The sequence below is a fragment of the Musca autumnalis genome, unplaced genomic scaffold (assembly GCF_047663935.1).
Source record: "Musca autumnalis isolate F117 unplaced genomic scaffold, ASM4766393v1 scaffold_4, whole genome shotgun sequence".
Taxonomy (NCBI): Eukaryota; Metazoa; Arthropoda; class Insecta; order Diptera; family Muscidae; genus Musca; species Musca autumnalis.
Window position 1 is genome coordinate 39,162,780 of NW_027411977.1, and position 16,249 is coordinate 39,179,028.

General features: G+C 35.5%; 2 protein-coding genes across 2 annotated transcripts; one reads left to right on the forward strand and one right to left on the reverse strand.

Moving 5' to 3' along the window:
- The first annotated feature begins 455 nt into the window (after window positions 1-455).
- LOC141402914 (uncharacterized) lies at window positions 456-5,984 on the forward strand. The gene is made up of 2 exons (XM_073985041.1): window positions 456-506; window positions 4,877-5,984. The coding sequence occupies exons 1-2, from the start codon at window positions 495-497 to the stop codon at window positions 5,933-5,935; spliced, it is 1,071 nt and encodes a 356-aa protein (XP_073841142.1). The 5' UTR covers window positions 456-494; the 3' UTR covers window positions 5,936-5,984.
- A 1,107-nt stretch (window positions 5,985-7,091) lies between these two features.
- LOC141402864 (uncharacterized) lies at window positions 7,092-13,617 on the reverse strand. Its single transcript, XM_073984933.1, has 2 exons — window positions 13,550-13,617; window positions 7,092-7,729 (listed from the first exon to the last, which is right to left on the reverse strand). Exons 1-2 carry the CDS (start codon window positions 13,559-13,561, stop codon window positions 7,232-7,234), a joined length of 510 nt encoding a protein of 169 aa, XP_073841034.1. The 5' UTR covers window positions 13,562-13,617; the 3' UTR covers window positions 7,092-7,231.
- Window positions 13,618-16,249: the final 2,632 nt, after the last annotated feature.

Genomic DNA, 16,249 nt, shown 5'->3' on the forward strand with positions numbered 1-16,249 from the left:
AAGTGTGGGCAATAACATGCCGCTTAAAGAGTGCTAACCATAAATTAATTGGAAAAATGATCCATAGCAAATGAATTGGATAACAATACATAGGAACCACCAATCCTTTTCTGGTCACAGTTGGTCATTACTCTGGATTCCAGTCAAGCAGCAGCTCTAAATGAGTTTTAATTGTGGTGTGTACTTGCGGTTTGTTTTTGTATTTGGCACAGATTTTTTTCGTTTAATTATTGCCTGATTGTCCGTTATACATGAAAGCAAATAAACAAGTATTTCCAATAAAACAAAAATTCGAATACACGACAAATTTGATGTTCGATTTGTAGTGAAATTTTGTTTGTTAATATAAAAACCGATGGATGTGTAAATTGTCATGTCAGACTGCCTCCAGATGAGTCTGTCGACAAATCAATCAATCAAGTGTTCGGTTTTTTTGAGAAAAAGAAATTGTCGATATTATTTGTAGTTTAAAAGAGTTGGAATTTTTTTACAAAATGTCTAAGTTGGTGAGTGTTGAAAATACTACGAAGATACGTTTTCTCTTTAACAAAAGTGAAGTGTTAGAAATAAGCCTCCCTTGTACCTTCTGGGATGTTCGTGGGAAATCTATACATATATAAAGTGTTAGAATTCGTAAAGTTTGAAATAGTGTCATTTGTTTACTAAGATCTCTCCGGAAATAATGATTCGCTTATTTGTGATCATAAATTAAAAACATTTAGTGCTTTTTCTTCATCCGGGTCAAATGTAGAAACAGATAATTTAGCCAGTTTGTTAGCCTATACCCATCGACGAAACCTTTGAGTGACCCAGTTTATACCATCTTTTCAGTGGATGGGTCAATCCAAGTTGGTTGTGAATTAAATATCCCTTAGTTTAAGAAATTATGATATAGAATATGCATCAAATGTTAGGAGTCGGATGTTTTAGATCCGGGCCCTATTCCACGAAACAACTTATCTCTTTTCAGTTTGCACTTTGTTCCACATAATTATTTTTCAGTTTCTCTTTGTACTTTGTACAAATTTGACTATCACTGTTCTCGCAAAGTCGTTGTGCTCTCTTGCTTAATTTTTCCGCCATCTTGCCAAGTCTCTCCATTCTCTTGCAAAGTGTGGGTGCTATTTGTTCCACAGAACATTTTATCATTTTTGCACTATTTTCTACTTGACAATGATAACTAATTCATATAAAAATGGGACGAAAACAAACATGAAAAAAAACTGGGGTTATTAAAAGTGAGTAATAAAAAACCAAGTAAAAAAGTATCAGTCGGCTTTGACGACGGAGATATACCCTCAGCCTATGTGAATTGAAACTTTCATCTATGGTATGATCGAATGCATTTAGGGTCTTTTCTGTATTTTGTGGTATTTTTGGACATTTGAACTTGCCGACGAAAATATGGATTAGGATTAAAGGAATGGACCGACTTAGTCCATTATGGAAATGGATCTTGTTTTGGGAGTCATATCTTTTCGATAGATTAGGAGATCCAACGTTTGGACCAAATTTGTTCAATAGATACCGTGTATACCATTTAAGTGAAATGTTTTAAATACAGGGTTTTTTTTTAAGGCCGATAGAACTTGAAATTGTAAAAAATAACACAAAAAATTAAATTGTAATCAAATTTTTTTTTATTCGAAAGATTAATACGTGACATTAACATCTGAAAATGATTTCGGGCATATGGGCACAGCGGGTGTTCTTGACGTCCAGAATGCACTTCCAATTTTTGGCCACTTTTTCGAGCACTGCTGGCCGTATGTCACGAATAACACGAACAATGCTGGCCTCCAAGGCATCAATTGTTGCTGGTTTATCAGCATAAACCAGATACTTCACGTAGCCCCACAGGAAATAATCGAGAGGTGTCAAATCGCACGATCTTGGAGGCCAATTGTCAGGTCCACTTCTCGAAATCAACTTTTCGCCAAATTTTGATTTCAATAAGTCGATGGTTTCGTTCGCCGTATGGCACGTAGCGCCATCCTGTTGAAACCACATCTCCTCCGGATCAATGTCATCCATATTTTCAAACAAAAAATCATTGATCATGGTGCGGTAACGATCTCCATTGACCGTAACGCGAGCTCCGGCCTCATTTTTGAAGAAATAAGGTCCGATGATGCCACCAGCGTGAAAACCGCACCATGCGGTGCAATTTTCTGGATGTAATGGAGTCTGTAGGGTCTCTTGTGGATTGGTCTCACTCCATATGCGGCAATTTTGCTTATTAACAAACCCGTTAAGCCAAAAATGCGCTTGTTCAGATGGACAATTATGTACGCCATACAAATGACGAAGTCGTCTATAAGTTGCGCGAATCGACGACTGATTTTCAAAGTAAATTTGGATAATTTCGTAGCGTTGTTCAAGCGTGAGTCTATTCATGATGATTTGTCAGAGTATACTGAAACAAATAAAAAAAAGTTTCATCAAAATAAAATTTTTTGTGTTACTTTTTACAATTTAAAGATCTATCTAGCTTAAAAAACACCCTTTATTTGGGGAAGATCGAAAGTTGTGGACCGGTTTTGTGTATCTTCGAACTGAAACTATGACAACTTATGACGAAGGCCAAATTTTGGACCAAATCGGTTGATCAGTTCGAGAGATATCGTGCTCTCCAAGCACTACACTTGGTGTCATAGGGGTTTTTTTAAAACTGCTGATTATTTTCTTGGGAAGTATGAATTTGCGCCTGATAAAACATGTACTGCCGTAATGGGGGCAGTAAATACAAGTTGTTACAACAAAAATCTAAGCGATTCGAGAGCAGCTCCTAAACTGAACTATTCCAAAATTGTGTGTGGGAGGTAATTGAAGTAGTGGGCCGATTGAGTCCATACTAGAACCTCATTTACGTCTGGTAGAAATTTCACGATGTGCAAAGTATGGAATAAATCGGTTTCTCCCTTCAAGAGTTATCGTGCGCACAAATTTTCCGAATATTTTCAAATTTTTGTGGGGGAGGTACCGGAAGGAGTGGACTGATATAACCCATATTCGAACTTAAACTATGTTTGGACAAAATAAATAAGAATAAATAAAATAAAAATAAACTAAAATAAAAATAAAATGAAAATAAACTAAATAAAAAAAAATAAAATAAATATAAAATTAAAATAAAAAAAAATAAAATAGAAATAAAATAAAAATAAAATGAAATAAAATAAAATAAAGCAAAATAAAATGAAATAAAATAAAAAATAAAATGAAAATAAAAATAAAATAAAATAAAATAAAATAAAATAAAATAAAATAAAATAAAATAAAATAAAATACAAATAAATAAAATAATAATAAATGAAAAAAAATAAAGAATAAAATAGAAATAAAATAAAATGAAAGTAAAATAAACAAAAAATATAAATATAAAATAAAATAAAAATGAAATAATAATAAAATAAAAAATAAAATAGAAATAAAATAAAAATATAACGAAAACAAAAAATAAAATAGAAATAAAAATAAAAAAATATAATAACAAAATAAAATAAAATAAAATAAAATAAAATAAAATAAAATAAAATAAAATAAAATAAAATAAAATAAAATAAAATAAAATAAAATAAAATAAAATAAAATAAAATAAAATAAAATAAAATAAAATAAAATAAAATAAAATAAAATAAAATAAAAAATAAAATAGAAATAAAATGGAAATAAAATAAAATGAAAATAAAAAATAAAATAGAAATAAATAAAAATAAAGTAAAGTAAAATAAAATAAAATAATATAAAATAAAATAAAATAAAAAATAAATAAAAATAAAATGAAAATGAAACGAAAATAAAAATAATTAAAAAATAAAATAAAAAATACAATGGAAATAAAAAATGAAAACAATATAAGAATAAAATAAAAAAATAAAAATAAAATAAAATAAAATAAAAAATAAAATGAAAATAAAAAAAATAAAATAAAGTAAAATGAAATGAAAATAAAATAAAAATAAAAATAAAATAAAATAAAATAAAATAAAATAAAATAAAATAAAATAAAATAAAATGAAAATATAAGAAAAATAAAATAGAAATAAAGTAATAATAAAAATCTGTGAAATAGTGTTTAGTCTAATAGAAGTTCGGAAGGGGTTGTTCGCAGTGTGGGAGTTCTGAGGGTGGAAGTTGGGAGAGGGTAGTTTAGAGGGGGTGGATCCTTATAATTTCTTGTCATTACCGTGTTTTCAGTATTTCCGAAAAAATCTTCCTATGTAACGTTTTAAAACCTTTACTTATTTTAACAATGTACATTGGCAAAGAGAATGTGTGTTTACCCGCAAATTTTATTTAAACTTATCAAAATTTGTTCTGCAAACACAAAATGTAAAGTTTTTTTTTGTGGAACGAAAGAGCACAAAAAAATCTTAGCAAAATACACTTTGCAGTTACAACTTTTCACTTAGCAGACGAGGGTGTTTGTGGAACAGAAATAAAAATAGAGCAAAAATATTTTGAAAACTTAGCAAACTCAACTTATCACTTATCAAAAATAAGGGTTCTGTGAAACGGAATACAGTCGAAATCGCTTATAACGTCGGCCAAGGGACCGACGGAATTTGTCGCTATAACCGCTATGTCGTTATAAGCGATAGGACTATAAAGGGCCCCAGAGATTTGGGACTTTTTGATATCGTCGTTATAACGGATATGACGTTATAAACGACGACGTTATAAGCGATTTCGACTGTAACTTGCGAATTGTCAAAAATATTGCTAAGTGCAAAATGAAAAGTTGATAGGTTGTTTCTGGTTAAAAACTTAGAAATTCATTTGGCGTTCGTCCCTGACTTGGGCGTTCGTCCCTGACCCCATATTAGATAAGTATTTTATGCTTATAATATTGTTTTGTTGTTTCTTCCTTTAGGGTACTCTACTAATCCTATTTTGCGGCTGTCATTTGGCGCTGGCTGGTATTGTTTCCCTAGGAGGTTATGGAGGGCATGGTGGTTATGGTGGTGGTGAAGGTGGATATGGAATTGTACCAGCACCTGTGGTGGAAAAAATTGTATATGGTAAAGCTGTACCTGCTCCTATTATCAAAGTTATTTACGGTGTAGGTGGTTATGGTGGAGGAGGAGGTGGTAAAGGTGGTTATGGTGGAGGTGGTGGTGGCGAAGGAGGAGGTGGCGGCAAAGGAGGATACGGTGGAGGAGGTGGTGGTTTTGGAAAAGGAGGTCTTGGTGATTACGCTTTTGGAGGAGGAGGCGGAGGTAAAGGTGGTGGTGGTGGTGAAGGAGGTTATGGCGGATTTGGCGGTGGTGGTAAAGGAGGAGGCGGAGGTGGTGGTGAAGGAGGTTATGGGGGATTTGGCGGTGGTGGTAAAGGAGGTTATGGCGGCTATGGTGGTTTTGGCGGCGGTAAAGGAGGTGGTGGAGGTGGTGAAGGTGGAGGCGAAGGAGGTTATGGCGGATTTGGCGGTGGTGGTAAAGGAGGAGGCGGAGGTGGTGGTGAAGGAGGTTATGGTGGTTTTGGCGGCGGTGGTAAAGGAGGTTATGGCGGCTATGGTGGTTTTGGCGGCGGTAAAGGAGGTGGTGGAGGTGGTGAAGGTGGGGGCGAAGGAGGTTATGGCGGATTTGGCGGTGGTGGTAAAGGAGGAGGCGGAGGTGGTGGTGAAGGAGGTTATGGTGGTTTCGGCGGCGGTAAAGGAGGTTATGGCGGCTATGGTGGTTTTGGCGGTGGTAAAGGAGGTGGTGGAGGTGGTGAAGGTGGTGGCGAAGGAGGTTATGGCGGATTTGGCGGTGGTGGTAAAGGAGGAGGCGGAGGTGGTGGTGAAGGAGGTTATGGTGGTTTTGGCGGCGGTGGTAAAGGAGGTTATGGCGGATATGGTGGTTTTGGCGGCGGTAAAGGAGGTTTTGGAGGCGGTGGAAAAGGCGCCGGATATAGTGGCTCTTATAGCGTATCTTTTGGTGGCCATGACTTATAAAGTATATAATTCATATTTGTAAACGTAATTCAAATTAAATAAGTATATTCAATGCCTATTAGAAATGTATGTAAATTAATTTTCCTTGGAAAAAGAAATAAATTCAACAAATAAAAACGGCATTAAGTTCAGCCGTTGTGAAATTTGTAACAATTATAATATTTCTTGGATTTTTTATTTCATAATCTTTAACACTAAAAAGATGCTTCATAGTAACGATGAAATGATTTCATTACTCGAATGAACATTTTTCATTGTATTAATTCTGTAGTTTCATTGATACAATGAACGAGGTTAATAATAATAAAAACATGAATGAACTTGATTTAGCATGACATTGCATAAATGAAATTGCGTAATCGCTGTAATGAAATCAATTTATTGTATTAATGAAAGTTTTTCACTGCAGCACTGACGACGTTTCTTTACTTTAATTAACATAGTATTTTCACTTCATTTAAATTTCATTACTTGAATGAAATTGGATAATTTGTCATTGTATTAATGAAAATGTATTATTGCTTAAATTCTGTAGTTTCCTTGTATCGACTTATTAATTTCATTGATACAATGAACGAGGCTAATAATATTAATAAAATGAATGAACTTGATTTAGCGTGGCATGAATAAAAGGTTTTCATTGCATAAATGAAATTGCGTCATCGCATTAATGAAATCAATTCATTGTATTAATAAAAATGTTTCATTTCAGCATTAAAAAAGTTTCATTGCATTAATGAACATAATCATTATTTTCACTTCAATTAAACGTTTGTCATTCTTTTAATGAAAATCTATATTGTTTCAAATAACAAGCGTTATGCAGGATCCAGAAGGAGAGCTATTCTGTGGAAATATGGTTTCAGAAAAAGTTGAAACGTCGAAGCGAAATATAAACTCATTTCGCGGGGGACCCAATAAATAAAATCATAATTTTTTGAAAGCAAAGTGTTCAACAAATGTACGAAATAAATTAATCTTTGGGGGGAACCATTAAATACAATCCTAATTCTGTGAAAGCAAAATGTGTTCAACAAATGTACGAAATAAATTAATTAATTTTGGGAGCTCGTCCCTGATCACGTTCTTGTTATACATACACGAGTTATCAACACAAAAACACACTACTACAATCACACGTTTTATTAGATTTCTCTTTTATTTTAAATAATAAAAATCGAGGACTTTTTTACAAAAACAAACAATTAACATGAAAATATTTATGTTCAGAAAATAGTTTAACATTTTTTTTCGTCACAAGTGTTCACCCATTGGTTACACATTGTCGTCATGGTATTACCAACCATGACCATAACCCAAACCACCATAGCCAAATCCATGTCCATAACCCAAGCCTAAAGCTGGTGCAGCATAACCCACTTTAGCAACAGGTGCAGCATAGGAAATGGCAGGGGCATGGGCAATGGCTGGTGCAGCATACGATATAGCAGGAGCAGCAGCATATTTAGTAATTGCAGGGGCGGCATAAGAAATTGCAGGGGCAGCAGCATACTTAGTTATGGCTGGAGCAGCGTAAGAGATGGCCGGAGCAGCAGCATACTTAGTTATGGCTGGAGCAGCGTAGGAGATGGCCGGAGCAGCAGCGTACTTAGTAATAGCTGGGGCTGCATACGATATAGCCGGGGCAGCAGCAATCTTTGTGTATGCTGGTGCAGCGTACGAAATGGCTGGGGCAGCGGCAAGTTCATGACCACCGTAATAACCATGATCAAAGCCACCCAAATAACCAGGTGTTGCAACTGCACTGGCAACAAGTGCAAGGCTCACAATTATCTATAAAAAAAAGAAAGTTTGGAGTAATTAAAACGGTTTTGTTTTCGAAAAGAAATATTGTGAATCTTTATATATAAAAGCCACGTAAGAATTGTGGACTGAAGCTAAAACTTTTGGAACCCTTTTTTATTTTCAAGTTTTCCGAAAAGCGTGCTATTTAAAGTAAAGTTTATACCTCATTGATAACAAAGAAACAGGTTTTTACTTCAACTTATTTCCAGAACTTACCCACACACTATAAATTGCAGCTAAATGATTATTTTCGTACTATAAGAGTTCAAATTACCAAAAAGTTTCTCCTACATTCCGAATTTCAAAATTATATAGAATTTGTGCTAAAAATAATTTTCGTAATATAAGAACGAATTTCCATATCAAATTCTTTGTATCGAATTCGTATCTCTCTCCAACACTCCATGAGTTATATTCCCACAAAAACCTTCAATGATCTTGTGGGTATAATCAAAAAGTGGCTAGAGTAAACGAGGCGCTCAGCGCCAAAACGGCCTAACCCAAAAAAAAAAAAAGTTCTGAGAAAAACATAAATATTTGTTGTAATATTCGTTTTATGTTAATCATAAGGTCTTAACTAATTTAGATAAAGACTGTATTAAACGGTTATTGAAAAAATTAAAGTGGCTTAGGCCATTTTGAAATCCGTTTAAAAAACTATATTGATAGGAGCTGAGGGTTAGCCTATTTTGACTACATTTTTTAAAACATACAAAATTTCTTAAGATGTATAAAAAATAGTTTTTAGAGTTTTAAATAATATAAATTAATAATAATTATAGACTTTCTTCCTGAATATCTTCTTCTTCGGCTCTCGAATTTGTTCTTAAATTATTATAAAACAAGTAAGAACGGCGTTAAATTCGCCCGGTCCGAACTTTATATACCCCCCACCACACGTTGCATTCAAGTAAAATGGAACAATTATTTTCCTTTCGTTTATGAAGCAGACTAAATACCAAATTTCAGCAATTTCAAAATACCAAAATTCGGGAAGTACCGTTCTATGGGGGCTTTTTCAAAACTTCGATCTATACCGAAAAATTTCTGGCCGAAAGTTTTCAGACTCAAAGAAGACTAAATGACAAACTTCCTATATTTCGGTAAGATCATGTGACTAAAACTTTCAAAATAACGAAAATCAAGATGTTCGCTTCAATGGGGGATATAGAAAGACGTGGACCTCACACCTCACAAATTTCGGAAAAGTGCAGTTTAGGACCTGCTCCCGAAACGCTTTGATTTTTGCTGTAGCAACTTGTATTCACAGCCCTCCATACGACGGTACATCAGGGGCAAAACCATACTTCTTGAGAAAATAGCCTAAAGGTTTCAAAAAACCCCAGTGACACCGTGTGTAGTGGATGGAGCGCATGATAACTCTCGAACTGATCTGCCGATTCCGATTGAAGTGAGAGACCGATTTGGTCCATACTTTACACATCCTAATTTATCAACCAGATATAGATCAGGTTTGAATATGGACTATATTTGTCCATTCCTTCGGGTACCTCCCACACAAAATTTTTGGGACAAGTTCATTTTAAGACCTGCTCTCGAATCACTTTGATTTTTGTTCAAGCGATTTGCATTCGCTATCTCCATTACGACGATAAGAGTTTTTTCAGGGGCAAATCCATAATTCTTGGGAATACAGCCCGAAAGGTGTAAAAAACCATATGTCACCATATGTGGAGGCCACGATAGCTCTCGAACTGTTCAACCGATTTGGTCCCACATTTGGTCTTCTTCATATTTTATCCAAACCTAGTTTCATTCGGCAATACCGGTCTACAACTTCCGGTACTTCTCCCCAATATTTAAAAAATGTCACTAAAATTCTAGGACGATATCATTTGAATGGGGCAATCAATTTAGTCCAAACTTTGGTTTTTCTAATATTTTGTCAAAATTTAGTTTAACTTCTTAAATGGCTCATATCGGTCCTCCCTAAGGGTACCTCCCCCACAAAATTTCGGAAAAGTTCAGTTCAGGACCTGTAGTTCGATTCTCTAACTCATTTTTTGAGTTACCGACAATTGTCGGTAAAATTTAAATGCTCATAATTTCGGAAATTGCCGATGTTTTTCGGTAAGTTAAGCTGAGTACACATTGCCAGTTTTGAATGACAGCTTTGTTGGTGCTTGCTAGTGTGGCCGTTCGTTTTTGTCATTCATCATGCAACCACAAAATGTTTTGTGGTTGCTGGACGGTTGGACAGTTATCGATAACTGCGAAATATCGACATTCAATGTGTACTGCTCATTAGCAATTAATAAAAAGCAGTCGTAAGGTTCTACCGATAGCAGGAGTGTTGTCAATTCTTATTTGAACTTTTAATTCATAATTTTGCATTAGAATTTTACCGACTTTTGTCGGTAACTCAAAAAATGTGTTAGAGAATCGCACTACTGCTCTCGAATCGTTTTGATATTTGTTGTAACAACTTGTATTCATGGCCCCCCATACGGCCGTACAAGGTTCATCAGGGGCAAAACCATACTTCCTGAGAAAATAGCCTGAAAGATTCAAAAAACCCCTTATGACATCGTGTGTAGTGGTTGGAGCGCAAGATAAATCTCGAACGGATCTGCCGATTCGATCCAAAATCTGGCCTTCATAATATTTTGTCTAAACTTAGTTTAAGTTCGAAGATAAGCTATATCGGTTCACTCCCCCCACAAAAGTTAAAAAATGTTCGGAAAAATTGTGCCCACGATAACTCTTGTAAGAAAGGACCGATTTGGTCCATACTTTAGGCATCCTAAAATATCTACCAGATATAGATCAGGTTTGAATATGGACTATATTTGTCCATTCCTTCGGGTACCTCCCACATAAAATTTCGGATAAGTTCACTTTAAGACCTGTTCTTGACATACTTTGATATATGTTGAAACAACTTGCAATGGCTGTCTCAATTACGACGGTAAAAGTTTTGTCAGTGGCAAGTCCATACATCTTGGGAAAACCCCTATGACACCATATGTAGTAGCTGGGGAGTACATTAACTCTAGAAATGATAAACCTTAGTTTAACTTCTAAAATGGCCTCTCCTTAGGATACCTCCCCTACAAAATTTCAACATTTGTGTCTAAGTGCAGTTTAGGGTCTGTGCGGAGATCCTTTGGAAATTTATACCGATGATGTTCTTTGTCCTTTGTGGACAAGTTCATGCTTCCAGGCATACTGGTCCAACAGGTGTACGATAACTCACTGAAACGACTAGAGGGCGCGATATCTATCGAAAAGATATGACTCTCAAAATAAGATCCACTTCCTTAATGCACTATGTCGGTCCATTCCCTCCTCCGCAAACCTTTTGAACTCTAATCTTAAGCCACATTTTTGTCGGAAAGTTCAAATGTCAATGTTCAAAAAGTGCCACAAAATTCTGAAAAGACCCTAAATAAATTCGATCTGTCCGTAGATGAAAGTTTCAATTCACATAGGCTGAGGGTATATGTCTGTCGGCAAAGCCGACTGATACTTTTTTACTTGTTAATATATAGAAAGATATGATAACCACAAAAAACTGATATTTTGATAAAAAGTAGTAAAAATTGAAAGGTTAAACGTTGACATTGATTACTTCTGCAACTACACCCAGAGAAAAAATGGCACCATGCGTGGTCAAACTGTCACATCCGTTGTCGATAGTGTATCAACACTGTTTGTGGTCGAAATGAGCAGGCCGTGGTCAATTTGACAACGAGATGGTTTCAACGGTTTCGAGAATTGGGAACGTACGGTGGTCAAGTGAATGGTCGAAATATTAAAAATTGAGCACGCATGTGCTCATATTGACACCATTAGCGGTCAGATTCAGAAAATGACAACAGCCGGTGGTCGAAAAAAATTGAGCTTGCCTGTGCTCATGTTGATTGTTCTAGCGATTGTTCTATCGAAATGAGGCTAAGGAAAATGTTGTAGCTGTGAAAATTCTCTAGAGGATTTACCTTTAAGATTTGTTCATAGGTTGTACCATTTTTGAGATATAGAATTCAGGTCAGATTTTTAGGTTTTTGCAACACTGTCAGTTCGTTTTGAAAAACATTACTCTCTGTAATAGAGGGTAATAAATGAAGTTAAGCCATTGGGGGAATACTCCAGCTTAAGCAATCAAATGAGATTAAATCTTCAACAATAAATAAAACAAACAAAAAACAGCGAATGGCACGCGCAAGGGAGTTTGTAATAAATTGCAACAACAATCACTCACAGGTAACTGTGATGATGTTTTTCAACTTACAAAACTCGATGAGTGCTGATAGTTGTTTGCAAATATTTTTGTTCTGATGTTTTTTGGAAAAGCCGAGAAGTGAGTGTGATTCTCATTAATTTGAGAATACTAGACACTTAAAGAGTTCGGTTTATCGCTAAAAACGACATCATTTCAAAAAGCTGAAAAAGCCAATTGATAAATCCCTTCGCCGGGATGAAATCATGATATTAGTAGCGATCAGTAAAATTTTGCAACACTGACAGTTCGTTTTGAAAAACATTACTCTCTGTAATAGAGGGTAATAAATGAAGTTAAGCCATTGGGGGAATACTCCAGGTTAAGCAATCAAAAGTTTTTTTTCCTTTAAAAAATAAATTATGTATTTGTATGGTTTGTTTATTTGGGTTTGACCATTTTCAATATGTAGAAAGATATAAAAACCACAAAGGATCTCATATTTTGATAAAAAGTAACAAGAAAACTCAAATGTTTAATATTGACCTTGTATTTCCCTGCAACTACTTTACCAAATTTTACCGTTGTTGCTGCCTAGGAAAGCTGATAGTGTTACATGTCGAACAAAAAAAAAAAATATGAAAATATCGCTATCCGTTCAAAAGTTACGTTCAAGTGCCTTCCCCACAAAAGTTCAAAATGTTGGCGAAAGTGAAGTTTGCTTTTTGTTTAAGGGTTTTTTAATGTTTTAAAGATATAGTCCTTGTGATTTTGATTACAACGATATAAAGTTTTTGTTACTTTTTGACATAATGGTTGGAAAGATCTAAAAAACCATCGACACTATAAATATTGAAAGGAGTGACTCCCAAACTTCGACTCGGTCTATTGCTCCTTCATAAAAGTTAAACACTTTGTGCTTTAATCCGTGGCGAATTTTAGTTAGGTACATTAGTTAGTCTTCCTGATCATGACAACGCCAGTATAATATTTTCTAGTTGATACTTTTCCACATATATGAGCCCTTGATATGTCCCATCATTTGGGGGCACTCTTGCATAAAAGTGCCATGAAGTCCAGGTAGTGTTTGTGGTATCGTTTACAATTCTATCTATTGCTTTTTCTCCATGCTGCCCCAAGCACATCTAAAAATTCACTCTGGAAACATCCAAAACATCTTTTGCAACCAACCACCGTGATATTTCTTTTTTAAATAAGTGATCTGTTCATAGAATATATTGGTCATCCTTTTTGTTTTAGACTGAGGATATTTAACTGCCGTATAATCCATTTGATTCTTGTTAAGTTGTTAATTTTTTAGCATTGTAAGTATATTTTTCTTTTCTTGTCTTCTTAGCAAGATTTGTCAACAATTCAACACAAATTGTTGGTATGTATATCCTCTTTAAGTTGTTCAAATGTAATTTTTGTTTACACACCAAAGTGTCATATTATTGAAAATACATGTTTTTAATTTTAAAGTCCTTGATTATTCCTGTTTTGCCACTTTTTATATTTTTAGTTACTACACAGGATTCTCATAAGCCGTTACGATTATTTTTTCACATCCTTCATTGTAATATTATTTTATGTTCGTATCCTTTTTGTAAAACAATGTTCTTACTTACAAACTTAAACATTTTAATAATCCGATTTTGAAACACTCGTCGAGTTCTTTATGCTAACAATGCTCACTGGACTTTGGGCTTCTTGTTCCAGTTGGCTATAGTATTTATAGCCGAAATATAGTGACTAGCTGTTCGTTTATGTTTCAAAAACAAAAAAAACAAAAAAATAGAAAAAAATCTTATGAAAAATCTATAAAATCTTGCACTATCAACACCATGACCAGTCATGGCATCTCTCAGTAGGCCTACTTCTAAAGGTGTGTGAAAAATGTTTGCAGCTGCGACACTAAACGACATGCGATGTGAGAAGTTGTATTCGTCATCCTCTGTTTGGAGTCAAGCTAAATTGCTAGTCGGAATAACCCCGAAAATCAGCTGTTGCTGTTTGGTGGCAAATTGAAGTGGAAACAAATACACTTTTACATTTTTTTCCACCTTAAACAATGTATGGACATATCAAAACAAATGGCCTGCCTTGCCTACTGAATGAAGTACATACAATGGAGTTCAGTTCACCAAAGTTACATACATTTGGTAACAATATTCAGCAGGCTTATTGGTATGAAGATCAATGCAAGCCTATTTCTTTTTTATATTTTGAATTTTGTTACTAACAGAATTCAGGTGGAGTTGGTTTTTTTTCATGGAAAATCACAAGTGTATGTACTGATACATACATATGTGTGTTAGGGTTATGACTTTTTTACAACTTCATATCCCCGTGTCATAGCGTGATGAGTTTATATATAAGATTACATAAAATCTTAATTATAAGGTGATTCGGTGAAAAAACCTTACGCACAAAATGATTTTAAAATTTGAATTTGTCAGAATTATGGTCAATTTTTTGAAGTCACTGTAAGCAGATATTTAATTGAAAATAAACTTTAGACCCACGTGAGATAACCAAACTGACATAACATTTGTTTCTCACTAATTTTCTTTAATTCTGAGAAACGTAAAATGTCGTAAACCTTTAACACCCGTTAAAGGTAGTGAGCTAAAATGTGCTCCGCGTTCATCCATAAGAACATTAAAAACTTGGATTTGGGAGCCGGGTTAGTAACCCTCCCCTAGAAAAAAGCAGCCTACTATGAAAAACGTAAGAAAAGAAAAACAAATCCCTCTAAAGTTAACGAACACCACAAACGTTTTATGGACTATGATCTGCGAATCTGCAACTGGAATGTTCGCACTCTCTATAGAAGGTGCAGTTTACGCATTGGCAGATGTACTTGAGTAGTACAAGGCCGACATTACCTACATACAGGAAATACGATGGATTGGGAAAGGCGTCACAACAACACCTAAAGGTGACATACTGTATTATAGCTGCCATGACACAAAGCATGAGTTTGGTTGCGGATTTGTAGTTGGTAGGAGGTTAAAACATCTGGTCTCCAGCTTCACCCCAGTGGATGAACGACTCGCTGCAATTCGATTAAAAGCAAAATTCTTCACAATCAGCTTTATTTGCGCTCATGCTCCCACTGAAGATAAGGACGAACAGACCAAAGATATATTTTACGAGCGCTTAGAAGAAACTTGCCCTGCCCATGACATTAAAATCATTCTAGGCGATTTTAATGCCAACATTGGAAAGGAAAATATCTTTGGTCCAATAGTAGGAAAATTCAGTCACCACAGTGAAACATCTGACAATGGTATGAGGCTGATAGACTTCGCAGCTAACATGGTAGTTAGCAGCACCAGATTTCAACATCTCGACATCCATAAGTGCATCTGGCTGTCTCCAGATCAGAAAACAAGAAATCAAACTGATGATGTTGTTATAGGTGGAAGACATTCATCGAGCGTGTTAGATGTGCGTTCGTTCCGAGGAGCAAACCTAGACTCGGACCACCACTTTGTTGCAGCAAAGGTACGCACCCGGTTAAAGGTAGCAAAGAAAGTACGAACAGACACAACACGAAAGTTAGACATCGGTAAGCTGCAATCACAACAGATAGCCACGGCATATTCCACTCAACTAGCCCAATTCCTTAATCAAAGCACTCTCCATCCCGATAACATATCAGCACAATGACAAAGTATTGCCCACTCAATGCAAACATCCGCAAAATCCACACTTGGATACCAGAGACCTCCACCAAGGAATCCATGATATGATTAGGAGTGTCGTGCTGCCACCGAAGAGAAAATGCGGCATATAGGGCTACTTTACAATCCGTAGCAACGCGTAGCGCACGAGAGAGATATCGGGAGAAACGTCTTTTCCGTAGGAAAAAGAGAGAGATGGAAAAGCGGGAGTGTGAACAAATCGAGATGTACAGGAGACAGAATGAAGTCCGAAAATTCTACCAAAGAGTGAAACATCAAACTGATGGCTTTGAAAGTGGCACATCCTCCTGTAGAGACTGATACAGATAGTATGCCTAGGATATGGAAAGAACATTTTTCGAAACTGTTGGTATCCAACAGTAGCGAAGTCGACGAAGATACCACAGATCCAATCCTAGAAGATGGTATTGAATGTATACCACCCAGCCAAGATGAGGTAAAGACAGCAATAAACCGGCTGAAGAATAATAAGGCAGCAGAAGCTGATGGCCTACCAGCCGAGCTGTTTAAAACCGAAGGCGGCACTCTGATAAGGTGTATGCATCAGCTAGTTAGCTCCATCTGGCAGGAAGAACGCGTACCCGACGATTGGAACCTGAGCATCCTGTGTCCCGTCCA